Below are 27,582 nucleotides of genomic sequence, written 5' to 3'. Positions count from 1 at the left end.
AATCTACAGGATGGGAATACAGACTAAATATTACATATTTCATACAATATATATACATAGAGATATATAAAACAAAACTATTTGAAAATATACAAATGTTACTGTCCAATCTAAATATCCATACAACTGCATTGGTACAAATATACACCTATAGATCTGGATACACATGTCAAAAGAATTCTATTCAGAACTAGATAAATGTACATATAAAAATAAATGTATCTTCCTATAGAAATACCAATAAACCTGTTTAAACAGCCATAGACCTACAACCACATCAATAGAAATTGGTACCTACACAACTCTATACACAGGAAATAGAACTAAAGAGAGTTCTAACACCAAACTTGTATACTTAGCTACATATATGACCATAGATGTAATTACAAATATCTATGTACATATATAGAAATACCATACATCCATAGATATAAAGACAGAGGTACAGAAACATTCCTATACAAACAGCAACACACATAGGTAAATATTCAAGTAAATATCCCTGTCTATGTGCAAGGCCATCCATCTCTAAACAGAGCTATCATCAGAGGGATCCCAGCCGCCCCATCTTCAAAGCCTCTCCCTCGGTGTTTTCCTGCCATGCAGAGCAGCTCTCCTGGACAGGGACAGATGGGACATCTGGGAGGCAAAGGGAACAGCGAGTCAGTGCTGGGACCTTTCCCTTGGCAGCAGCTGCACTTCCAGCAGGGAAGCGAAAATCTCCGAGCCTCCCCAGGAGGGTTGGCAAGAACAAGCAGGGCGAGCGGGCCAGCGTGTGGCGAGCGCAGGCGCGGCGGGACTGTCCCGCAGCCCCCGGCAGCCCGGCACAGCTCCCGGGCCCTGCCGGCACAGCTGCCTTGCCCAAGGACAGCCCCTGTGCCGGCCGGGGCAGCAGCGCTGAGCAGCCCCAGCACGGGCAGGGGCCGCTCCTGCCCGGCCGGGCAGCGCCCACGGCCAAAGCCCACGCCACCCTCAGCCCTGCCCGGCCTCACCAGCCCTGGGGCCTCACCCAGGCTCTCGCGTGGCCCCAGCACATCCCTGCTCACTGCTCTTGCTCCAGGCCTTCAGCTTCTCCCTGCTGGCTCCTCTCAGTGTCTGCCTGTCCTCAAGCTCTTCAGGACAGCTGTGGTGGCAAAAGTGGAGGCTCTGCAATTGGTTGCAAGGCCTGGCAGAGCTGCAGTCCCTGAGCTCTGTGTGCTCCCTCCTGGCCCCCTCCATCCCCTCAGCCCCGCCGTCCTCTCGGCAAAGCCCCAGCCCCCTCTTCAGTTTCTTGGGCCTCTCCCAGGCCTCTCCCCCCGCTCAGTCCCTTCTGAGCCGTTGTGTCCCCTCAGAGCCGGCACAGCCCTCAGCCCGTGCCTCTGTCACCTCCGTGCCACCATGGCCCTCTGCTCCCCCACAGCCCTCAGTGCCCCTCACACCTCAAGGTTTGCAAGGTCCCTTCAGCATCAGCGCCTCCTCAGCCCCCTCAGTCTCAGCGTCCTTCAGCAGCTCCTCACAGGACAGTGCCTGGGGCCAGCGGCAGCTCCCACCGCTCCAGGGACAGCCAGGGCTGCAACTGCTGCTCCGCCTGGCCCGGCCCCAGCTCGGACCCAGCACAGGGGGACACAAGGGGCACAGCGGGAAAAACAAGAGATGAAAAAGGCAGCCAAGGGGGAAAGAGGCAAAAATGCAGCCTAGGCCTACACAGCTCAATCTATGGACCTCTACATCCATATAACTCATAGCTAAATAACTATGCACATTTAGAAATGGAACTGCGTGCACATAGAAATGTTACGCTCTACATATAGAAATACAAATTTGAAAATCTATAAATGTAACTGTATACATAGAAATAAAATCCTATCTCATCCATACGATACATACAAACTCTACAGATGTAGAAATAGATACACCTAGAAATACAGCTCTATCAATCTATACTTGTAACTATATGGATAAATAAATCAAGATAAAAAATCTCTAACTGTATCTATAAACAGAGGGATGCCACCTGCCTGATGGTCACAGGCTCTCCCTCTGATCCTTCTTCCCACGCAGGGCAGCCCTTCTGGCCAGGTAGATCACATGGATATCTGGCAAGGAAAGGCAGCTCTCAGTCAATGCTGGCCTCCGTGTAGCTTTCCCTTTGCAAGTAAACTGTCCTGCTAGCAAAGGCAGTCAAAGATGGCCTGAAAGGCACACTCTCACTTGAGAATTTGAAGCCTGCTCTTTCAAGGGAACAGGGATCCTTCCAAGTTTTCCAGTCTTGTGAAGTTTTGAAGTACGCCAATCAATTCACAACACTCCCAGTGCAAATGGCACCCCCGAGAGCTTGAAACACAGACAGTGCCAGCTGCCACAAAGAAGCCCAGCCTTGTTCTTTCTCTGGGCTGACGCAGAGACGTCAGTCCTCACTGCAGTGGCTGAAGCTGAAGGCTGCTGTGAGCTGGGAACCAATTGGGACACACAGCTTGGTGACACAACTGCCACCAGCTCAGGTTTCTTGCCGGCTCTCTTGCCACAGCAGAGGACTCGGTGTCAGAGCCTCTGGAAAAGCATGGAGGGGCAGGGCTCGGGGAGCTTGTGCCAGTGCAGGATTGGAACTAAAGGCACCAGGAAGCACCAACCCTGCTGCAGACAAGAACTCAACTCTTCTCATCTCCCTTCCTGTCAGAGGCAGGCTCAGAGCAGCTGTCTCCCATCTCTCTAAAGCAGGCTGGACTCACTCCTTACCAAGCTCCTCGGGCTCCTGGCAAACGTTCACACGGCTCCCGCAAGCAGGCAAAGCTCCCTCTGCTGCAGCCTTGTTCACAGCCTCCCCTCCTGAAGAGTCACGGGCAACACTAGGATTGACCTGAAAAGAAAAACAGAAAGAAGGAAATGCAAAGATCAACCAATAGATTCTGCAGGGATACAATCAGAGCCTGCCAGATTTCCTTCTGTGCACCAACAAATTGCTTTTGAAAACTGGTATATACACGGGAGTTTGCAGAAGACAAAGGCTCATCGTGCTTGCCAAGAAGATATGGGCAGTTCTTCCCAGAAAAAGGAGCATCCAAACCTGGCAAACACCTCTCATCCACACTTAAGGGCTATCCCCCCTTTTCATTCCCTCTTCCTTAGCAAATCTTGCTTGAACAAGCAAATCCTTCTGTGTCCATTCCCAGCTGAATTCAAGAAGCCTTTGCTTCTCAGCCATGCAACAACATTCAGAAGCTCTCACTCCAGCCCCTCTCATCCCTGTCCAATGGAGTTACCTGAGCAGAGGGAGACCTTTCAGGCACAGATGGTGAAAGCATCTCTTCCAGTGTCTCCAGAACAAGGTCCAGATCCAGTGGTGGCAATTCCTCTTCCCCAGGAGTACTCCAGACCCAGCTTGGGGCTCTCCATGCTGCATAACCAGCACTGCCAGCTGGAGCACTGGGGACTGAAGTGCCCGGGGCAGCTGGAAGAATCCAAAAAACACCGGTGAGGCTCCAAAATGAGGCTTTGGGATGCAGAGCTTTATTGCTGCCTTGGATCAAACATCACAGGAAGCACACAGCAACCTCAACTCCAGAAAGGCATTAAAAACTTCCCAGGGAATTGGAAGAGTGAGTTCTTCCCCTTCAAAAGTATTATCCTAATTGACGTGTACATAGATTAAAGTATGGCTTGGGAAACTGATCTAGACATACACACAGACATAATCACCTTGAATCACAGCCTTTTGCATCTTCCCAGCAGCTTTGGCATTTGGCTGCTTGAGTTTCTCATCACAAGAGACCACAGAAAGTGCATTCACCCAGGAAGAGGCCAGAGGTGCAGACACACATGCTAAACTTCAACTGCGAGTTTATTCTAAGGAGCAGCCATGTAGGTGAGGCCATGGTCTGCAGCTGCAACTGTTCTGGGGACTCACAGCGTGCACTGAAATTTCATAGCATTATTTGTGGGAGAGACTGTTGGAAATGGAAAATCTGCAGCCTTAGACAAAGCCTGGATTGATGGAGTGATGAAAGTACACAGACATTAGGTAGAGTAATTACAAACCTATGTTCTTACAGTTGCAAGTAAGAATATGCCTAGAGTAAGGAAGAAATTCTATTAAGTAAAATAGTTGGAGGTATCAAGTGTAATGGTGTGATTTATAAAGTAAGTTAGAGATCTAGGAACTATAACAGAAGTGTGTGTGAATACGTGACCTGTTAGCTTGCTGGTTAAAAGACAGACACAGTGTGGCAAAATCAAGTAAAGGTGATAAGAGCTTAAGAAGTGAAAACAAACTTGGTGTCAACTGTCTACTAGACTAAAAAGTTATATATTGCCATGCGGAGAAGGAACTCGTAACTTCCTGAGCTGTGGTTGACTTGTTGCCTGTAAATCTCACGCCTCAGGACTGATCTCTTATTGGGCTACTTAAGCAATAAATCATCTCAAAGCACGGTGGTCCCATCCCTTGTATTTCATCTCAACAAAAGACAATCTGTAAACTCTGCAATATCCCATCAGAGTCCTAGTTTGGCTTCATCCAAAGAAAAATGGGAGTTCACCTGACACCGACCAGTTGTGGAGAAATGTTCTTTGCCTCGCCCTTTGACCTCTACACAGAGGCTGCCTGGAAAATGGCCAGAACATCCTCCAAATCTGCAGCAAGGACGGGAAAAGCAGTCAGAGATTGTTTTGATATTCATGATCCTGCTTCCTAGTACCCTTGACACCTGATTGTCACAATCAAATGGACACATGACAGAGCACCGCGGCAAAATACTTCAGTCACTTTTTGTGCTCTTTCTGAAAAGCCAGGGGAGAAACACATTCCGTACCTGATGGGAGGTTGGCTGGCAAGTGCTGCTCTGGAGAAGTGCAGCTGCTGCTCTCTGGAGAGGCCGCAGAAGTGCTTTGATGGTGCGCAGGAAATGCTGGAGTCATGAGCTCTGGCTGGAATTGAAATTTCTGTGTGCCTGGCTGGCCTGATGAAACCCCAAGTCCAGATGTAGCAAACACTTTCTTGGCACGTGCTGGGGAAGCTTCATGCCCTTGAGGGTCTGGACTTGTCCTGCAAGGGCCTGGAGGCAGCTCTGAATCCTCAGGTGAGGCAGCACTGCGCTTCTGGCACCAAGGAGCTGTGCAGCAGGGAGGGAAGAAGAAAGGAAGCAAAGGGAAGGCTGGGTCACTCCTGCTCCTCAGCTGTGTTTCCCTTGGCAGCAACTGTACTTCTCCCAAGGAAGACAGAAGCTCCCATCCTCCCAAGTAGGGTGAGAAGGAGAAAATTCCCCACATGTTCTGAAGCTTTGCAACAACCAATTCCTTGTCTACTGAGCTCTCCCGTACTTATTCATCTGTCTGGGAAAAGTGTCCCGCTGCCATTCCTGGGCAGGAGGCAACTGCCAGAAAGCCAGCTGCCAGCTCTTCTCCCTTCTGCTCCAAAGGCACACAAAAACTTTAGAATCACAGCCTTCCCTATCTCCCCAGCAGCTTTTAGATTTGGCTGCTGGAGTTTCTCATCACAGAAGGCCACAGAACGTGCATTCACCCAAGAAGAGCCCGCATCTTCAGGCACACACTGAGAAATTCAACTGGGAGTTTATTCGAAAAGCAACCTTGTAGGTGAGGCCATGTTCTGCAGCTGCAGCTGTTCTGAGGCACACAGAGCTCATTTCAATGGCACGGCCCGATTTGCAGGCCAGTCAGTCTGAAACATCTGCAATATCCTATCACCGTCCTAGTTGGACTTCATTCCAAGAAACAGGGGAGTTCACCTAACACTGACCACTTGTCTGGCGGGCAATATTTTTCGCCCTGCCCTTGCACCTCAGCAGACAGGCTGTCTGGGAAATGCCCAGAACAAGCTCCACATCTGCAGGAAGGACAGGAAGAGCAGAGAATACTTTGGCATTCACAGTCCCACTTCCTAGTACACTTTCTCCGTGATTCTCACTTGAGATCTAGCCATGACAGAGGACTCAGGGAAAACACTTGAAAGGCTCAGTTGCCAGGAGCTATTGGAAAAGGAAGGGGAGAAACTCTTTCCCTACCTGATGGGTGGCAGGCTGGGCTGTGCTGCTGAGAAGATGAGCAGCTGTTGCTCTGTCCAAGGGCCCTGCAAGCAGCTTCAGGGTCGACTGGAGTGAGGCGAACCATGAGCTCAGGATGGCGTTTCAGGTCCAGGGGAACCAGTGGAACCGTGAGCTTGCGGAGATTAAATCTCTGGATGAGCTCTCTTGATGGTTCCACTGGTGAAGCCCCAACAAGTCCAGAGGTGGCACAGACTTTCTTGGCAGGTGCTGGGGAAGCCTCACTCTCCTGAGCAGCTGCACTTCTCCTGCAAGGGCCTGGAGGCAGCTCTGAATCCTCAGGTGAGGCAGCATCGCGCTTCTGGCGCAAGGGAGCTGTGCAGCAGGGAGGGAAGAAGAAAGGAAGCAAAGGGAAGGCTGGGTCACCACTGCTCCTCAGCTGTGTTTCCCTTGGCAGCAACTGTGCTTTTGTCAGGGAAGACAAAAGCTCACCTCCTCCCAAAACAGGGTGAGAAAGAAAAATATCACCACATGTCTTGGGGGGTTTGATGCCTATAGAACTTAAGTCAAACTTACAAGCTGCTTCTATAGGTTGACTTATAAGATGTCAATATAACCTGACAGATCTGTATCACCAGATATCAATCGAACCTGAATCATAATTTCATGGATCTATTTAACCTGATAGAGACTAGTATAACCTGTACTGGCTAGGATATGGTTAATTGGTTGCTCAGTGCTGGAGAAAGGGGAAAAAAAATGAAAATCTCACCAGGTGGTCAGTTTCAGAGAGAGGTAAGTATAGTACTAATGAAAACTTAGCAAATGTCAAGCCAATTAGCTACAAAATAAGGTAATTAGACCGGTTAGGACCAGACAGACCAAGGAACACTGTAGCTGTGCATGATCTGAAGACAAAGTTGAAAAGTTCAGATGCAAAGATGACTTTGGAAGCCTTCGTCAAAGACCCCCAACGACCCCCAAATTGGGGAGGCACAAGCACAGTGAAAAAGAACTATCTATAGCCATGAGATTATACTATGTAAATTCGTTCCAGAGTCTATAATATACATTATAATATGTTACATACGATAAATACAATACAATACATTATATTACATTATAATATACAGTATAATATGTGTATATTAGTTCCATATGTTATAATGACATAGTAACACCAAGCAATAATTACTAAATATATCACAGCAATTGAGAAACGTGGATGAATTAGGAGAAGAAATCCTCCTCATCTCCAGCACTGAAATAAACAACTCTACACACACGGCTCTATGGGATTTTATTCACTTTGCAACAAGCAGCTCCCTGTCTACTGAGCTCTCCCCTGTCCGTTCAAGCCTTGGCAGGAGGCAGCTGCCAGAAACCCAAGTGCCAGCTCTTCTCCCCTCTGCTCCAAATGGGACAGGAGGCTCCCTCTCCCGCTGGGGCTGAGCACGCCCAAGCCCTCGGCTCAGCCGCACTCCCGGAGAGCTCCCCGAGCGTCCCAGGGCCGCGCAATGAGCAGCGCCAGCCACGGCACAGGGCCGGGCCGGCTGCCGGCCGAGCGGGCCAGCGTGTGGCGAGCGCAGGCGCGGCGGGACTGTCCCGCAGCCCCCGGCAGCCCGGCACAGCTCCCGGGCCCTGCCGGCACAGCTGCCTTGCCCAAGGACAGCCCCTGTGCCGGCCGGGGCAGCAGCGCTGAGCAGCCCCAGCACGGGCAGGGGCCGCTCCTGCCCGGCCGGGCAGCGCCCACGGCCAAAGCCCACGCCTCCCTCCGCGCCCGCAGCTCCCACCCCGTCTCACCGGCTCTGGGCGGCTGCCCGCTGGGGAAGGCGGGCAGCGACCGCTCCGTGGGGAGCCGCTGGAGGCGGCTGGGCTGGCGGCTCCGCACCTCCAGCCCCGCCGCCAGTCTCTGCCTGTTGGCCCTGGTCAGGCGTTTGATGCGGAGCAGGAGCTCGGGGCGGTCGCGGCGGAAGTTTGGGTTCATAAAGTGCAGCCAAGCCCCGGCATCGCCCGGCACAGCTGAGCCAAGCCATGCCGGCACCTTTTGGAAGCCGTAGAGGTTGAGCTGGCGCACGAAACTGCCAAAGTGCGTGGCTTTGAAGGAGTCCGGGGCCGCCCCCGCCCCCTGGCCGCCCCCTCCGTGGGCGCCGGCCGGGCTGAGCAGCTCCCGCTCGAAGAGGAAGCGGTCGATGAGCAAGCCCTGGGCCTGGCTGTCCCAGCGCACGGAGCGGACGCGGGGGCTGTTCACCAGGCGCCACAGCTTGGCGGGGAAGGTGCTGGCATTGAGTCCGGCGGGCAGCGGCAGCTCCGCCATGGCACCGATCTGTCTCCGACTGGCGCCGCAACGGCCGCGGCGCAACGGCCTGAGGGGGGCGCTGCGTTCGGCCCCGCGCGCGCCCGGCGCGGCCCCGGCGCGGGCCGGACTCGGCGAGGACGAGCGGGGCCTGAGGGGAGATAAGGCCAGGTAAGAGCAGGTGAAAAATGCATGTGGGAAATGAGAAATTACATAGGAATTCCACTAATTGACAAAGATTGTTACTAGAATAAATGGAATTGATTTTTGCTAACTAAATTGTACCTGTTCTTCAAGTTATTTTTAGAAACAATTGTCAGGAAAATTAATCCACAAATGCCAGAAGTTTATGTCCAAAAAGGAGACAGAGGAGTCCTTTTTTCTTTATTCCAATAAATATTTGACAGAATGACCCAACACCTGTGTGCTGCACTGCGGCATTTTTTACCCAATCACTCACTACTACCCAAAAACCCCTCGGAGAAGAACATGAAGGAGAAAGGAGAAGGACAAGAGACAACACCCTAAATCCTGCATCTTGTCTCCTGTTCTCTAAACTACTTTTTCACCCAGTGATTTAAGAAACTTTCTAATCTACACACTTACACTTTTCCTATCTAACTTTAACATTTGTTTTCATGTATCACCATGAAAACATGCTCATGAATTTCATGTCATATGAAATTCAGTGTTTCTTTGACTCCTAGAACTAAGTATTAGAAACAAGGGCACACACTCTGTATCTCAGACTCCCACAAGTCCTAAGTTTTGTTCCATACCCACCAATTCACTTTGTCTGCTTCCATTCTACTACTGCTTGCAGTGTTCCATACTTCTGGATCTGTTTCATTTTCAGAGCCTTCCCACTTCATGCACCAAGGGGTATCTGCCATATCTTGGAATTTCTGAAGCACTCTCACTGACCGTGCACTGTCCCAAGCTTCAGCCCGATCTTTTCTTTCCTTTCATACTTCCATTTTGACACTGGAATCTTTTCTTTAATAAACTTTGCTATCTCTTCATAACACTATCCATAATTCCCTAATTTCCCATACCAGCCTAGTTTTGGTTCATACTTTCCTCCATTTTCATGACAATCCCATAGAGATGAAGACTTTGGCTTCACAGCATTTTCAAACACTGTCTTCTTTTGGTACTCATAATCTATTTGCAATACACAGCTCACATTTTCACTTTTATTCTTTTGTATTTCAGGTAATTTTGATGGTATAATTCCCCAACTTATTGGGTCTCCTGCTGCCTTTGGTATTGGCAGACAGGCAGTTATTTTGCTGGTGTTTTGCATGTTGGCAAAATCTTGAATTAATCCAATCACCACATTTTCTGCCTGGATAGTATTAGAGACTTTTATCACTTGTGTTTCTGGCTGCACTGCCACATCCCTCTTCATTCTAAAATGAAGAGTTGTCAGCTGATCCTTTTGCATTTCACATCTCAAGGTAACATTGATTCCAACTGGTGGCACTAAAGGCCATCAAATAATCACCGTTACAGTCACTAGCAACCTAGACATTTGAAACAATCAAACCCGCTTTATCTGCAGCTCTGTTGGCCCTACAGTTTGTGCAGTCCACAGTGCAGGGGAAATCTTCTTCACTCTGGTGTAATGTATGCAGGGATCCAGTCCAGCTCCTTTGACTGCTGTCAAGGTAGTTAACAGTACCTGATAGGGTCCATTCCACCTTTCTTTTCATGGTTCTTCCTTCCAGCTTTTACCGTACACTTCATCTCCTGGGGGGATGTCATGAACTGGATTCTCAAGAGTCAGTGGCCTATTCCACACAAGGGTGCTCCAAAGTCGAGCTAGAGCTTTTCCAAGAGACAGAACACAATTCTACACCTCTTGCTTCCCTGTAACATGTACATTTGGATTAGGTTCAGGGGATTCCTAGGGTTTCCCATACAATATCTCATAAGGACTGACTGACATCCCGCTTCTAGGCTTTATCCGAATCCTCAGCAGTGCTATTGGTAAAGCTTGTGGCTACTGCAATTTAGCTTCTTGGCATATTTTGCTGATTTGTCTCTTCAAGGTCTGATTCATCCTCTCTACCTGTCCACTGGATTGGGGTCTCCATGGTGTATGGAGATCCCAAGCTATTCCCAGCAAACCTAGTCACCTCTCCCACTGCTGTGGCTATGAAATGTGGTCCCCTCTCTGATGATATTCCTAGAGGCACCGCAAATATTGGAATGATTTCTTGCAGTAACCACTTGACTGTCTCCTTTGCTTGATTTGTTTGACAGGGAAGAGCTTCTGGCCATCCTGAAAATGTGTCAACTCTTACCAATAGATATTTATATCCTCGAGTTCTTGGTGATTCTACAAAATCTTCTTGCCAATAATCTCCTGGTTCTACTCTTACCCCAATTTTCCCCAATTGTGCCTGTCGTCTAGCCACTGGATTGTTCTTCAACCAAATTTCACATTTTGACATTACTGATTTTGCCATTGTTAACATCTGTACTGAAATTAAATTTAGTTTGACCAATTTCACCAATGCCTCTGCACCCCAATGAAATTTGTTCTGTTTAATTTGTAGAACTTCTCTCATTCTCAAGGGGGGTACCACTACTTGTCCCTGTGTAGTCACCTACCACCCTTCTGAATTCTTCTGTGCATTCAGTGAGCATCCCAATTTCTCATCCTCTATTGAATATTTTGGTTCTGGAGGTAAATTGAATTGAGATACATGAGTTTTTAAAGGTATCAATGCCATTGCAGTTAGCACTTCTCGAGCAGCTTGTCGGGCTGTCCAGTCTGCTTTCTGATTTCCCTCATGAATTTTGGAGCTTCCTGATTGGTGAGCTTTGCAGTGCATGATTGCTACTTGCTCAGGCTTTTGTACTGCTTTTATTAATTGCAGGACTGCATCTTGATGTTTAATGTGTGTTCCTTTAGAAGACAGCAGTCCTCTTTCTTTCCACAGTGTCCCATGTACATGCACCACTCCAAAAGCATATTTTGAATCAGTCCCTGTATTTACTTTCTTCCCTTCACTCAGCTGTAATGCCTTGGTTAAAGCAACCAGTTGTGCTCGTTGGGCAGATATGTTTGCTGGCAAGGCCTTTGCCTCCACCACTGCAGCTGTTGTTGTTACTGCATATCCAGGGTATCTGGTCCTGTTCCCCACAAAACTGCTTCCACCTGTAAACAGCTCCCAGTCTGCCTGTTCCAGTGGGACATCTTTCAGCTCTAGCTGAACAGGTGTGTTCTATCACTTCCACACAATCGTTTTCCAATGGGCCTTCTTCAGTTGTGGTACCTAGGAACAAAGCTGGATTCAAGAGGTTAGTTGTCTTTAGTGTGACATCATCCTGCTCAGTCAGGATTACCTGGAATTTCATCATCCTGCTTGGAGATAGCCAATGGCTCCCCTTTTGTTCTAAATCAGGGGTCACCATGTGTGGCACATGGACATCTATGTGTCTACCCATCGTGAGTTTCCTAGTTTCTTGTGGCAGCATCACGGTGGCTGCAACTGCCCCCAGGCACGAAGGCCATCCAGCACTCACGTGGTCAAGTTGTTTGGAGAAGGAGCTTACCAGCCTTTTCCAGCTTCCCAAACCTTGGGTCAGCACTCCTTGTGCTAGGTGTAGTCTTTCATGCACAAACAGGTGACAATCTTTGGATAGGTCAGGCAGTCCTAATGTTGGAGCTGTTGTCAATGCCTCCTTCAGTTTGGGGAAGGTCTCCTTCTGTGGTTTGCCCCAGGTAAACGGCTGTGTCTTGTGGGCTTCATTCAGGGGTTTTGCAATTAGTCCATAGTCCATGATCCACAGGCAGCACCATCCGGCCATCCCGAGGAAGACTCGCAGCTCATGCAGGTTCTGGGATTCTGGAATGGCACAAATAGCTTGAATATGATCAGTACCCAGATTTCATTGCCCTTGTGAGATTTCACATCTCAGGTAAATCACAGTCTGCTGGGCAATTTGTGCCTTCTCTTTAGACACCTTATATCCACTCATTCCCAGTTGATTTAAAATTTCAATTGTTACCTTTATGCAGGTTGTCTTTTCCTCTGTAGCTATCAGTATATCATCAACATACTGTAACAGCAGGTGTTGCTCCCTCGGAACTTGCCCATTCTCAGTCCAAATCTCCAGCTCTTTAACCAGCTGGCTTCCAGATAGGGTTGGACTGTTCTTGTATCCTTGTGGGAGTCGCGTCCAGGTGAGCTGGGTTTTCCATTCATTTTCTGGATTTTCCCATTCAAAGGCAAACAGTTTTCTACTTTCTTTGTCAAGGGGTATGCAGAAAAAGGCATCTTTTAAATCAATTACAGTAAACCATTTCTATTTCTCTTTCTCTTTCACAGATGTTAACAATGTGCAAGAATTAGCTACCCCTGAGTAAATATCTTTAGTTATTCCATTTATTGCTCTCAAATCCTGTAGTAGTCTGTACTCATCATTTGGTTTCTTCACTGGAAATATTGGTGTATTAGATTCTGATTCACATTCTTCTATAATTTGGTACTTCAAAAACTTTTCAATAATCTTTACTATTCCTTCTCATGCTTCCGCCTTTATAGGATACTGTTTAACTTGTACAGCATTTGCTCCTTCTTTTAATTCTACATGTACTGGTTGTGCCAATATAGATTTTCCCGGTATGTCTGTTTCCCATACAGAGGGAATTACTGCATCCTCTACTTCCCGAGGGATAGCAGGGACTGTTTTTTCTTTTATCATTAAAATTTGTCCTGTCCTCGATTCAGGTATTTTCATTAAAAGTTCCCTGTTCTCAAAAGTTATCACTGCATCAAGTTTTGCTAATAAATCTCATCTTAAAAGTGGAATTGGACACTCAGGCATATATAAAAATTCATGTGTTAAAACTTTGTTTCCAAAATCCAAATCCAGGGGTTGCAGGAATTGTCGATTCTTCTCCTTCCGTGTGGCTCTAACTCTTGTTGTTGTTTTGTATCCAATTTCTCCTTTTAGAACATTTAGCACAGAATATGTAGCCCCTTTATCCACCAGAAATTTTACTTCTTTATCTCCCAATTGTATAGTTACTAAAGGTTCCTGTATTGGTTTTTGTTCCGATTCTAGTCAGCTGCTGTACTCCCCCAGCACCATTAATTTCAAAGTGTCTTGATTCTGGTTGAACTGATTGCCCTGGTTAAACCGATTTGGGCATTCATTTTTCCAGTGCCCCTCTTGTCTGCAATAAGCACATTGATTTAACCCTAATCTTGGCAAAACCAATCTCCCTCGTCCTCTGCCAAGTCTGCCCCTCCCCAGTCCACGACTACCTCTGCCGCGTCCTCTGAAACCTGGATTCTCTCTTCCTTGGATCACTGCCAAAAGATTTTGCTGCTGCTTTTTACTAGCTTCTTTTTCCCTCTTATTGTATACTTTCCAAGCCACTTCAAGTAATTTATTCAAATATTTTAATTCCTCTCCTTCTAACTTGTGCAGTTTTCTCCTAATATCATCCATTGCCAAGAAAAGTGAGAGCAAGCTGAACTTTCGCTTGTTCTGTTTCTAGTTGAAGATCTGTATACTTTCTCGCTGCCTCCTTAAGCTTTTCCAAAACTGCAGCAGGGGATTCTTTCTTTTCCTCTCTTACCTCATACAATTTAGACCAATTCATAGCCTTAGGTACAGCATTCCCAACCCCTGTCTGGAGCCACTCTTGATATCTCTTCAGCCTCCGCATGTCCCCAAAGGCATTGGGATCCCACCCTGGATCCCCGGTCAGAAAGTTCTCATCTAAAGTCCCTGTCAGCACCCCAATTCTGAGATCTTCTCTCTCCGTCTCCTTGGCTGCTCTAAGCACCATCTCTTTCTCAGCAGAGTCCATTAAATTATCCAATATTACTTGTATATCTTCCCAATCTGGATTCTGAGTTTTCATAATCATTTTTACCACCCCTGCTACTTTATCAGGATTTTCTCTAGAAGTTCCAGCTGACTGTTTCCAAATTATCAAGTCTGCAGGAGAAAAAGGCACTTTTACAAACACCAGCCCCTCTACTCCTACTCCTTGTCTCAAGGGGCAATCACAGTCTGCCTTTGTCTGCCCAAATCTTTTCCCGTTCTACCCAGAACCGGAGCAAGCTGTGACCGAGTCCGATGGGACACCGGTGTCACTGATTTATTATCAACACCCCCGCTACTGCTATCCTCCTCCCCAGCATTTTTCACATTTCCTTGTATCACAGTTAGATCTTGATCATCTCCCGGAGAAGAAGGATCAGGTGAAGGCGGTAGAGGAAGAATAAAGAGGGAAAGGTGAAGTGGGATTAGGCGAGATAGGGTTGGGTGAAATAGGATTGGGTGAAGTGGGGGCAGACAAAACAGAATCAGGTTGTTTTGGTTCTGTTGAAACCACTTGTAAATCAACATCCATCTCTTTCCCCTGACACAAATTTTCTTTTTATGCCAGGTGCTCCAAACAACTTTTACATTTTACACAAACCTCACATTTATCACTCACTCATGCTTTAACTGCCATCAATCCACACTCAGCCTGCCATTCTGGATTGTCTCGCAAATAGAAAAACAAATCAACATATGGAACTTCTTCCTATTTTCCCTCTCACTTACAGAACAACATCAACTGTAAAATCGTGTTATATAGCAAAGATCCATTGCTTGGCCACTTTTCCCCACTGTCCAGGTCATATCCTGGCCACCATGTATTACAATAATCAATCAACTTTACGTAAATCTTGCCCAAAGTTACCCTGTTTCCAATGTGCCAATAAGCACCCCAGAGGAGAAGTACGTGCTGTAGGGGCATGGCCACCTCAAATCCCTTTAAGCTTCTCCGTGTTACAGTTACAATACACCACACACCACTGATGCTGAACCTGCAACGCTTTCGCACTTGTCTGACAGACGGCGCCTGAGCAATACCAGGAATTCCTCCAGCCCAACCCTGCGGAGATTTCGCTGCGTCTTATCAGCAGGCACCAGAGCAGACCGAAAAGCACCTTACCTCTCTCAGAGGGACGTTGTGAGCAGAGGAGACGCTCACGGCCGGATGGGCTCCCCGAGAATCCCTCGGTGCCGGCTGGAGCGTGATCGGGTCATGAACTCGCTCAGCAGCACTCACAGGGTCCCATCTGGGTCACCAAAATGTCAGCGTTCAGGAACACACATAATCACAGATTGATTATATGCAGATGCTTTGTTGAAGCACGTGGGAACTAGGGGTATCAGCAACCCAAATCTAGCTCCATTGTCTTTGTCCAAAGTGCACATATTTCTACAATTTCAGCTGTAGCAGTAATCACTGTAACAACTTTATCAATATTGATTCATTAATAATGCTTCATTAACTAGATCGATATTGCTTCATGAGAGTTAGCTCATCTTTGTACTAACATGTACAAATCTTATCTCTGGGTGGGTATCTTGGAGACCCCAAGCACCAGTTCCTGTTACCGTAAACATTCCAGCTTGCTAGACCATCCTTAATACCAAACATTCTTGTGGCCTAATCCTACATGATTTTCAGAAACATTATTCAGAAACATTTAACCCCACAGTAACAGAAGGACCAAGGATCCACTGTGACACTGCAGGGCCCAAAGCACCAAGGATCCACTGTGACACTGCAGGGCCCAAAGCACCAAGGATCCACTGTGACTCCACGGAGTGTCATGGAACCGTGGAGACCATTGTGACACTGCAGGGCCTCATGGAACCATTCTGACACCAAGCTGGCTGGGAGTGTGGATGTGCTGGAGGGCAGGAGGGCTCTGCACAGGGAGCTGGACAGGCTGGATGCAGGGCCCAAAGCCAACAAGGTGAGGTTGAACAAGACCAAGTGCCGGCTCCTGATGAGTTCGGTGGGAGAAATGCAGCACTCAATATGAATGATCAGCAAGTCTCGTTTATTGATAACTCTAACACCACTTATATAGCATCAATAATTAGGCTCATACATAGTGCAAAAAGCAAGCTCATTATTGGATACTTCATTTAAGGTCAACTCCACCTAATTCTACATTCCTGTGATCGCTCATCTATGCTGAATTCACATTCTTCTGATCACAGCGTCCTGCTCTCAGTTAACAGCTATCACCAAGGCCTTCCTGACTTTGCAACATCTCACACCAACTGTACTCTATTGTCTAATTCTTTCCCAGCTAACTGCTGCATGGGAATATGACTTTTGCTCTCTAGCCATTCCTCTATAATTCCCCTGTTTTCTTTTTGTACTAACAAAACTGTAGAAGTAGCCTTTTTTACCATGTTTTGCAAGCATTGCAGTATGCAAGGAATAAACAATAACACAATCACAATGATCAATATAACAACAATTGCCATTTGTGCCAAATTTTTTAACCATCCTGTGAGACCTAGGGATTGAAACCATTCCTCTAAAGGATTTGTTTCTATGGTTAATTTTTTCATATTGCTCTGTAGTTGTTGAAGACGAGCATAAATAGACATTGAATGATCAGAAAGATTCATGCAACACATCCCATCAAAATCCTCACAGCCATGGCCTTGTGCTAATAGCAAAAAATCAATAGCAGCTCTATTCTGCAATACAGCATGCCTAACACTGTTCATATCCGAAAGCAAATCAGACAAAACCTTTGATGTAATATTAAACTGTTTTCCTGTCCAGCATGCCAGTCGTCGTAACTGTGTTAAGGCTTGAGCACTAGATACTCCAGGTGTAAAAATAGATGACACAATCACTGTAGGACGTTCCCAAAGTTCAACCTTATCTTTGCATTCTGGTCCCAATTGAAACACACTTCTCTTTGTTCGTAACTTGGTTCTATTGGTTTCTAAGAGCTGCTGTATAGTGGGTGCAAACAATGTCAATTTCCCAAAATAACAAGGCCCACCATAAAGGTTTGCTGGCAATCCTTGCCATGCACGATCTCCACAGATTAGAAAAATACCAGGTGGTAATTGTAGAGGTGAACTGCTAGAATTTACCTTGTGAGACCAATTACCACAGTATGCATCATTATTTTGCAAATATAGCAAATTTTGTGGAGAAACATTTGTACCATTTGGCCCATGAGACCTTTTTGCATAATTGTTCCTAGCCCAATTGACAAAAACCAAACAGTAGTTGCTAGGGGCTGAACCTAACAGTCTTAACTCTTGTGGTTCTGACCCAGTAACATTTAAACCTGTAGCAATGTACCAATTTTGAGCACCAATGGGATTTGCTGAGATTAAACCTGTGTCACAGATATTGATCATTAATTTACCTGATGGAATTTCACATAATGTTTTGTTAGCTTCCTTGGGTGTTTTCCAATTCTTTGTCCAGTTTTTAAACATTGTGGCATTGAATGAATCATCCAAAGGTGCGCCCACTAAACAAGTTCGAAAAGGATCCGAAGGGGTAGCCATTGAAAGGCAAAAAGTATCCTGTCCAGTTTGATTAGCCCACGTTACCCACATATTTTGTCTTTCATCCATGTCAATCAAAAATCCTTCATTTCCCTCTATTATAGTAAACCACAACATCAACCTGATCAGAGGTAGTCCTTTAAGGACTTCAAAAGGATTGCGGCAGTTCAGCCAGCATCTTGGCTGGATCCCATGTGAGATCTTGCTTCCCTTTTCTTTTACCCCTCTGCCTCGCCCGTCGATTCGGTTGCTTCGAACCACGGGGTGTTCCATCTTCTCGGCAGCAGGGATAACTTTCAGGGAAAGACCCCTTTTCTCGAGACTGCCGTTTTAAGAATTGCTCCCAATTTTTATTTTTTACCCCTGGAATATCACACCTCACCTGTGTCAGTGTCTTGCGACAACGTATTGTGATTATCTCAATAATATATGGTAAAGGGGTATTAGGATGATAACAATAATTTTCTGGATTTATGCCAAAAGCAAAAATCTCCCACCATCTATCAGATCCTTTTTCAAATTGTCCTGTTTGCACACCTTCCTGTAATGCAATCTCAGTTAAATTTCTTTCAAAGTTATAACACTCTGTACAAATCCCTCTTGGAGATCGACCCCACTTAGAATGTATCCACCACTTTTCTTTACACACTTTACAAATGTAACATACAAAAGGATAGCATTCACAATTCGGTACTGTACACAAAATTTTCATGTGAGAGTTCATCAGATCCCGTCTCTATGTTGATGGTAGAGAGCGAGAAGTATCTGCTAAATTCTCTGGATCAGCTGAAGGTGAATCACTGGGATCAGCAGGTTTAGTCCATCGGCTCGGCACCCAGACAGGCCCTGTGGGGGTAGACACACAAAGATAACCGCGTCCCCAATAGAGTACTTTGCTGGGACCTCCCCACAGACCTGTTTTTGGATCCTTATAGCGAACCCATATTGGGCTTTGAGATTTCTCTGCCTCAGGTGCACTATGACGTATTGCTGCAGGCAAATTACTGTTTCCAAAAATACACAGAAAATTTAAAACAAATAAACAGCGCAATAATCGTTCTTGTGGATCTTTGATCTCCCTAAATTTATTCAGATATTGTTTTAGGGTACCATTTGCTCGTTCCACTATTGCCTGACTTGTGGGGGAATGTGGAATCCCTGTTATGTGTTTGATTCCCCATGATTGCATCACCTGCTTAATTCTACTACTACAATAAGCAGGTCCATTGTCTGTTTTAATAGAACGTGGAACTCCCATGACTGCAAAACAACTTGCCAAATGTCGCTCAACATTCCGTGCTTTCTCACCAGATTGAGCTGTAGCCCAAATGTAATGACTATAAGTATCAATGGTGACATGTACATATTTAACTCTCCCAAATTCTGCAACATGAGTAACATCCATTTGCCACAACTCATTAGCCTGTAATCCTCTAGGGTTTACCCCAAGACCTAATCCACTACCTTGATTATGAAAACTACAAATAGGACATGCTTTGACAATAGCCCGAGCCTCCTCTAAAGATATCTGAAACTCTCGATGGAGACCTTTCGCATTTTGATGAAAGATGGCATGAGCTTCTCTAGCTAATGTCTGTGGTGGGACAGGACTATTTTGTGACAATGAAACCAATCGATCTGCCCTAGCATTTCCTTCTCCTAATCCCACATCCCATTTGTGGCTACGAATATGGATAATAGCAAAGGCAGCAGTCCTCAACTTCACTGCTCTTTGAAGTTGCAAAAACAGTTCATATAAACGAGGATTTTTTACTTCCTTAATGTCTGCATTTTCAATACGTTCACTCACTCCTGCAACATATAAAGAATCAGTTACCACATTAACAGGACCCTTAAACTGCACCAAAACCCAAACAACAGCAACTAATTCCAGAGTTTGTAATGTGTCCTCCTTTTGAGCTGGAATAATGTGATGATTCCATTGTCCTTCTGAATTTTGCCATGTAGCAGCAGCTGTACGAGATTTCTTTCCAGCATCAGTGAACACAGTTGATGCCTCTGGTAATGGCACAAATGATCGTTTGGGCTTTTCGATCCAATTCTGCTGGCCTATCCATCGTAGTGGTATTCGAGGCACTTCCTCAGTACTGACCACACTACTATTATTAAGCAATGCTTCCTGCAGTGTGGAGCTGTGAATTAAGTACCAATCCAAAGTGTCCTTTTTTATTGGTATCTGAATTTCAGCTGGATCTGTGCCCATAATTTGCCACAATCGCTTCCGACCTTGTTTTATCAAGTTTGCTAAAATTTCAATTTTTTGAATCAAGGTATGTCTCTGATGTAGTGGTGGCAACAACCACTCTAATACCCATATCTCCCCTGTTTTCTTTTGTTGCTGCGTTAAGGCACCGATAAGATATTGAGGGCCAAACCATACAGTAAGATTAATGTCCAAGTCTGGATCTCGCCTACGAATAACACCTGTTTGGATACAGTCCATTATTTTATTGAGAGCTTCTTGTTGTTCACTGGTGACCTGTATAGGTGCTGTAGGATCAGTTCCCTTTAACAAAGGTCGTAAGTATTGTAAAAGTTCATTAGGAATACCCACAACAGGTTTAAGCCATTGTAAATCTCCAAGCAATCGCTGAGCATCATGAACAGTATGAAGTGACATGTTAAGTGACAGTTTCTGAGGGGCAACATACTGTTCAGTTAAAGTCCATCCGAGATATTTCCATGGGGATGACTGCTGTATTTTCTCAGGTGCAACAACCAGTCCATTCTGAAATAGTTGTGTTTGAATGTCCTTAACTTGTTTATCTGCAAAAGGTTGTGACTGAGCAAAAAGAATATCATCCATATAGTGATAAATAATAGTTGTAGGCCATCGAGCACGTAGTGGCTGCAAAGCGTTATCAACATAAAGTTGACACAAGGTAGGAGAATTACGCATACCTTGTGGTAAAACTGTCCATTCAAACCTCTTGTCTGGTTCTGCTCGATTTAATGAAGGCAAGGTAAAAGCAAATCTGCAAGTATCCTGTTCATGCAGTGAGATAGTGAAAAAACAGTCCTTTAAATCAATTATTAACAAGGGCCAATCTTTTGGTAACATTGCAGGATTGGGCAAACCAGGTTGTAGCGCCCCCATTGGCTCCATTTGTTCATTTACTGCACGTAAGTCATGCAGCAATCGATATTTCCCAGATTTCTTTTTTATAACAAAAATAGGAGTATTCCAAGGACTTGTTGACAACTTTAAATGCCCTTGTTGATATTGTTCCAGCACTAATTGATGAGCTTGTTGCAGACTTTCCCTTTTTAAAGGCCACTGTTCAACCCATACTGGTTCCTGGATTATCCATTTGAGTGGGATTGGGAAAGTCCAAACAATGGCCTCTATTCTAAAGGGTGCTCATTAGTCAAAACAACACCAAGTTGTGACAAAATATCTCGTCCAATTAGACATTGAACCTTGTCTGGTAATGGAACAATTGACAAAATAGAGCTGATGACCTTCCCATCTAATTGAATCTGGACTTGTGGAGACCTTTTTGCTAAAGTTAAACCTCCCACCCCTGTAACAGTAACCATACTAGGCAACATAGGCCATTCCTGGGGCCAATATTGTGGAGCAACAATACTTGAGTCTGCCCCAGTATCCAATAGTCCTTCTAATTGGTGGGATTCTCTATTATAATTGAGAACAACAGTTCGCTTGGGTCGAGTGTTTAAGTCTAGAGTAAGTAATGTAAGTCCTCCTGTAGAACCAAATCCACCCGTACCCCGTGATTGATTTTTCAATGGTGTCAATTGATGGGTATAATGCGGCAGCGGTACCAATTGTGCAATTCGCTGTCCCTTATCAATTCTGGCTGGTGGTGCCAGTGTATATGCCATGACATATATTTCACCAGAATAGTCCACATCAATTACTCCAGGTAAAATAAACAATCCAATTAAACTAGCAGATGAACGTCCCAACACTATTGCACCCATAGCTTTTCCATTTATTATCAGTGGTCCAATAATTCCTGTGGGAATCTTGTAGGGCTGTGATGTCAATAAATCCACAGTCACTGAGGCTGCCAGGTCAAGGCCGAGGCTCCCTGCTGTGGCAGGCTGGAGGGAAGTTGCACTGATGTTCCGGCAGCTGCTACTTGTGTCTTGGCGCGGCGGCTTCTCGCGCTGGCTTTCCCGTTTCCCGATCGCCGGTGGCAAGCACTATCAGCATGAGTATTGGACCGACACTGATTGCACCAAACAGATGACACAGTACATTCCTTTCGAACATGTCCAAGGTTGCCACAGCAAAAACATTTGAATCGGGAGGCTGGAATCCTGCCATTATTGGTTGTAGCCGCTTGTAGGGGTGCAAGAGCTGCTAAAACCTGACTCTGATTAGATGCAGCCTGCTTTTCCAACCCGTGTCCTAGTTCTTTAATTGCCTGGACTAACATTGCCTGTGAGCCCACTGGTATATTGGACATCCTCTCTAATGCCTCTTCAATAGTCCAGTTAGCATTTAGGGAATTTAGAATTGACCTGGTTGCTAGATTACAATTTTGTAATGCACATTGTTTTAACAATGCTCCCCTCATATATTCAGGAACACCTGCCCGCTCTATAGCTGAAGCTGCTTTATCAATAAATGCTCCAAATGGTTCATCTCGCCCTTGCTTAATACCCATATAAGATGGAATACCTCCTGGCTCCTTAATCCGATCAAATGCAGCTCGCGCTAACCGCATACCTTCTCTCAATTTATTTGGTCCCAAAATAGCTTGTGCTTCCACTGGACTATATGGTCCTAGTCCCATAAGTTCCTCCAAAGTTAGTCCATGCAGTGGATCACCTGCCTGTCTCTGCACATTTACACTTTCTTGACAATAAGCTTGCCAGTGTGCATTAAACAACAACTGCTGATGCTGACTAAGGATCAATTTCATAATACTCTTACAATCTGCAGGCAACAAAATCTGTGTACCCCACAAATAATCAATCATCTGTCTAACCGGTTCACTGGTCACTCCAAACTGACTGACTGTAGATCGCAACTGTGATAACCATTTCCAATCTAAAGCTGTAATTTGAGCTTGTATTCCTCCCCCTTGCATTGGTGCAAAGGTTACAGGACATGCTACTTCTAATACAGCGCCTGCTATTTCCTTATCTCCCTCTTGCAAAATATTCCGTGCTAACGTAACCCATGTTTCTCTCCTTTCCCGTGCAATAGCCTCACTTAACTCACACCCCACCCCAGAGACAGATTTATTTCCCGTAGGGGAGGATGGTAACGGTGCTGAAGGCTCCGTTCCAGAATCAGGGTAAGTAGGTGAGGGAATTTGGGATAATACAAAAGAATCAGCAGCTGGAGCAGGAGTCAGTGGCTGAGCGGGGGAAGTCAGTGGTTGCGCGGGGGGGTTCAAAATTACTGTATTTGTGGCGGGTGGCAATGGACACTCATTTATTCCCTGTAAAAGTCTGTTTTTTGACATAGCTGTAGATGCCTGTGTGGCAGCTGCCTGTTCAGCCTGATACTGCAAAAGAACATTATGAACTGTCCGCCACAGTTTTCCCAGTTTTTTAGCAGCTTTATCATCATCTAAAGTAGCGTCCCACAATTTATCTCCAAGTTTTCGCCACTCACTTAATTCATGAACTGTATGGGGATTCTGAAAACAACCCTGAGCATACCCATAAGCAAGAAGTCCAGGAAGCTCCTTGCGCAAATCAAAATCTTTAACCTGTCGCTTTTCTAAAAAGCAGGTAAATAAATCATATGCTGCTTGCCTTTCCATCTTACCGTCAGCGCTGTTGCAGCCCCTACAAGGTTTCGGCAGCACGTTACGGCAGGACTCTCCTTTGAGGTCGCCTGGGCGCGGCAACCCTACTGTGTAATCAGGACCCTCCTCCGAGGTTGCCTGGAATGCAGCACAGCTGTTGCTTTTCGCCGTCCTTGCTGCGGAGGACCCGTCCCCTATCACCGACTCTCGTGGCCAACTCCTTTAAAAGGTCCCAAAGGTTCCAAAGGTCCCAAAAAGCTCGGAATGTCCCAAAAAGTCCTTAAGGTCCCAAAGGTCCCAAAGGGGGTCCCTGTTCGGGCGCCATTTGATGAGTTCGGTGGGAGAAATGCAGCACTCAATATGAATGATCAGCAAGTCTCGTTTATTGATAACTCTAACACCACTTATATAGCATCAATAATTAGGCTCATACATAGTGCAAAAAGCAAGCTCATTATTGGATACTTCATTTAAGGTCAACTCCACCTAATTCTACATTCCTGTGATCGCTCATCTATGCTGAATTCACATTCTTCTGATCACAGCGTCCTGCTCTCAGTTAACAGCTATCACCAAGGCCTTCCTGACTTTGCAACATCTCACACCAACTGTACTCTATTGTCTAATTCTTTCCCAGCTAACTGCTGCATGGGAATATGACCTTTGCTCTCTAGCCATTCCTCTATAGGCTCCTGCACTTTGGCCACAACAAGGCCTGCAGTGCTCCAGGCTGGGGACAGAGTGGCTGGACAGCGGCCAGGCAGAAAGGGAGCTGGGGCACTGATGGACAGCAGGCTGGACATGAGGCAGCAGTGTGCCCAGGTGGCCAAGAAGGCCAATGGCCCCTGGCCTGGATCAGGAATGGTGTGGCCAGCAGGAGCAGGGCAGGGATTCTTCCCCTGTGCTGGGCACTGCTGAGGCCACACCTCGAGTGCTGTGTCCAGTCTTGGGCCCCCAATTGAGGAAGGCCATGGAGGGGCTGGAGCGTGTCCAGAGAAGGACAACAAGGCTGCTGAGGGGTCTGGAGCACAAGTCCTGTCAGGAGTGGCTGAGTGTGGTGGGTTTTAGCTCTTGCTAAAATCACCAGAGTACTTCCTTCTTTCTAGCAGTGAGATATGGATTGGGAGAAGGACAGAACAGGCTTAAAACTTAAAAGGAATAAAGAAACTTTAAGAACAAGACTACAAGAATAAGAATCATGAATAAAACCTCCAGAAATCTTTCCTGCCCAACCCAACTTTTCCTTTCCCAAGTGACACAGCAGTGACAAAACCTGGGATGTTAAAGGAGTGCCAACTATACAATAGTCTTTTCATCAGTCTGTGCAGGGAGAGGAGTTTTCTCTTGTCAAGCCACGGAGAGTTCTCCACAAGAAACAGTTTTCTCGTGCCTTTTCATTTCTACAAATGGCAGTCACCCAGGCACAACCTCTGCCCTCTCCTCCCATTTTCACACCACTCAGAGGTGTGTTCATGGGCCATGAGCTAAGGAGTTTTATTTTAAGGATGAGTTATTCAAAGGCAAAGGTTCTCTTCATCTCTGAGAACAGAGGTTTTCTTCTTCTCTCGCTGGGGGCAAAGGGTCTTCATCAGCTCTCATCTCCCTCTCTCTCTGTTCAAGCTCTCATGGGATCACAGCTACTCCACCATCTGCTTGGCTTCATCAATGGATACCTTTGCCCAGATCTACAGCTTGAATACTTCAATCCCCAATACTCTTTCATGAATTAAAGGTGTTATTTTTCAGAACATTATTATTCATCACCATGACCCTACCAAAAGACTATTTCAGCTTATTAGAGCATCTCCTCATTCTCCTTCCATCTGAGGCTTGATTCCTTCTTTTACTGACCTTGATGTTTCACGTTGTCTTTTTCCGTGTCACTTGGTTCTTTTCTTTTCCTGGAGAGAGGATTAAAGTCTGCAGGTCTCCTGTGTGCAGTGCAAGGGTTAAATGTGTCCCAAGCCATGGCAGGCAGTGGTGGTGTGGGATTTCAGGTGTGGCTGGTGCCAGCTCTCAGGAGCTGTCTGTGCGGGCCGGGGGGCAGGGGGGGTGTTGGCGAGTGTCATCAGCCGTGGCCTGGCCCAGCCTGGGGGCCGGGGGCTCCCCTGGGAAGGGCTTTGGCCACCCCGCTGGAACGGGACCCGGAGGGCTTCCTGGGAAAGCCAGCAGCGCAGCAGAGCCTGGCCTGGCCTGGGGGGGATCCCGCAGTCTCCATCTCCCCCCGGGAGCAGCTGGGCTCCGGCCCAGGCCCCCCCAGGCCGCACAGGCCACGGGGGAGCGGGGCCAGCCACACCACAGCTCTGCTGCCTTTCAAGGCTGCAAAGAAAGAGACCAGTTCCTGGGCTTGGGTGTTTAAAAGGTGGCATTCCCAAAGGTGAAGTTCCTTTTCAGTGGTGCAGAATGCTGTCAGTTGTCAGAACTGGCCAGCTTTTGGCTTGATCTCAAGCACAGAAGGAACTCCCCACAGCCTCTCTCAGAGGAATCACTTCTGTGGGTGTTTCCCACTTCTTTCCCTAAATGCTAAACTACCCCACCCTTTGACCATAACATAGTTCTCATAACTCACAGCTATCAAGGACTTATTTAAAACCAAGTAAGTTGCTCCAGTATCAACCAAAAATTGTATTTCTTTGTCTTGTTCCCCCAGTTTCATTTTTATAACCAGAGGGTCTGCTGGGGTGGACTCCCCGGGTCCCCTTCAGTCTTCTTGTGGATGTGTGACTGCAAGCACCCCTCCTTTCCGTTATTTCTTTTGGCCATCTCGCTTCCACCTTGGACACTCATTTTTCCATTGGCCAAATTCTCCACAGTAGGCACATTGGTCTCTACCCAGTCGAGATGGGCCTCGTTTGGGAGGTCCTTGTCTGTGCTTTCCTTTCCCTTTACCTTCCTCCTGTACCACTGCTACTAGCTTCTCCATTTCTTGCTTATATCCCTCTTCTCAATTGCTGAGAACTCTCCATGGCTCTTCCAATAAGGCTTCTAAGTTTCACCCATCTGCCCCCCAAAGCTTTTGGAGTTTACACCTCATGTCCCCCGTGGATTTTTCCAGAAATAGATGAACTAGCTGCTGTATTCCTACTTCAGAGCCCGGCTCCAGTGGTGTGTGTCTGCGCATCGCGTCCTTCCAAGGATCTGGGAATTCCCAGGGAGATTCCCAGGGACCTTGTTTGATTGCATATAAGGCTGCCCAGCTCATGGTTTTAGGTCCAGCCCTCTCCACTCCCTTCACTCTCCACTCCTGGCAGCTTTCTGACTTTCTCCTTGCACTCGACTGATTTGGATCCCATGCTGGGTTCTGCAGAGGAAAGTATTCTTTTCCATCCGTTTGTAATGTTTTATAATGGTCCTTTGCCAGGTCCCCTGCTGGTTTTAGAACCAATTATTTCTCAGTTTTGGTTAATGCATCTAATAACAATTGTGTGTCCCTTCAGTCTGGGTTATGTTGTTTGACTATATATCGTAAACATTTGGCAGTGTTTACTGGGTCACTTTGATAATTCTTTGTGACCTTTTCTCAGGCCTCTGTGTCGAGAGGAGAAAAGGGTTCCTTAACTACCATTGTCCCTTCTGGTGCTATTGCTTCCCACAAGGGTGCCTGTAGTCCCTGCTTTCTGCTCCGGGATGCAATCGGGCTACCTGGGGGTGTTGGGGCTGATGCCCCCTTAAAGCTGTCGGGAGGAGGTGGAGGGGAAATGGAGCTTCCAGGTGTGGAGGGGGCAGAGGGGCAAATGGAGCTTCCAAGTGCACCTCTTCCTCCTGCTGCCTCCTAAAGGGAGGGCTGATTAAATGAGTACAGTTCTGTTCTTGCTGGGCTGCTGCTGGATAGGCCTTACTCAGCCTGATGCACCTCTGGCCGAGGCTGCAGCTCCAACAGCACCGTTTGAGCTTCCCTTTGCTGGCCTGATTTTCTTTCTCAAGGGCCAACACCAAAGGACCAGAGGGGGCTTTGATCCCACAGTCCCTCTGCCATTCAGGGTTATTCCAGAGGGAGAAAAACATATCACAACCCCAAAGCTCATCCCACTTCCCCTGGTGTCTAAGGAAAAGCATGAGCTGCTATAGATGTACAAAATGCTCGCAGTGAGAGAATTCTCCAGGGTCAAGCTGTTCAGGTATAAGCAATTTATTATATTGGGAGGAAGAGACCCATTTATGCTGCCAGCCTCGGCGTACACATGGTCAG

General features: G+C 46.6%; 2 protein-coding genes across 2 annotated transcripts in view; one reads left to right on the top strand and one right to left on the bottom strand.

The window, feature by feature from the left end:
- LOC147649085 (uncharacterized) overlaps positions 1–27,582 on the top strand; it is a 119,036-nt gene that overhangs the window by 41,200 nt on the left and 50,254 nt on the right. The window lies entirely within an intron of this gene.
- On the bottom strand, positions 17–8,364 carry LOC147649086 (uncharacterized). The gene is made up of 8 exons (XM_086864955.1): positions 7,782–8,364; positions 6,000–6,353; positions 4,788–5,087; positions 3,240–3,427; positions 2,716–2,836; positions 1,419–2,075; positions 1,010–1,123; positions 17–639 (listed from the first exon to the last, which is right to left on the bottom strand). Exons 1-6 carry the CDS (start codon positions 8,293–8,295, stop codon positions 2,005–2,007), a joined length of 1,548 nt encoding a protein of 515 aa, XP_086721081.1. The 5' UTR covers positions 8,296–8,364; the 3' UTR covers positions 17–639; positions 1,010–1,123; positions 1,419–2,004.

The sequence above is a fragment of the Cyanistes caeruleus genome, chromosome 28 (genome assembly GCF_971803275.1).
Source record: "Cyanistes caeruleus chromosome 28, bCyaCae1.hap1.1, whole genome shotgun sequence".
Lineage (NCBI taxonomy): Eukaryota > Metazoa > Chordata > Aves > Passeriformes > Paridae > Cyanistes > Cyanistes caeruleus.
The sequence above is the reverse complement of the archived record's forward strand: the minus strand, read 5'-3'. Positions and strand labels throughout refer to the sequence as shown.

What these genes read in the sequence shown, in the direction of transcription:
- LOC147649086 (XM_086864955.1), bottom strand. Translation starts at nt 8,295, where the DNA reads ATGGCGGAGCTGCCGCTGCCCGCCGGACTCAATGCCAGCACCTTCCCC. An exon ending in CCCAGCCTGCCACCCATCAG is followed by an intron (nt 5,088 to 5,999) that starts GTAGGGAAAGAG and finishes CCTGCTGCACAG; the next exon opens with CTCCTTGGTGCCAGAAGCGC. An exon ending in GCCAGCCAACCTCCCATCAG is followed by an intron (nt 3,428 to 4,787) that starts GTACGGAATGTG and finishes GGATTCTTCCAG; the next exon opens with CTGCCCCGGGCACTTCAGTC.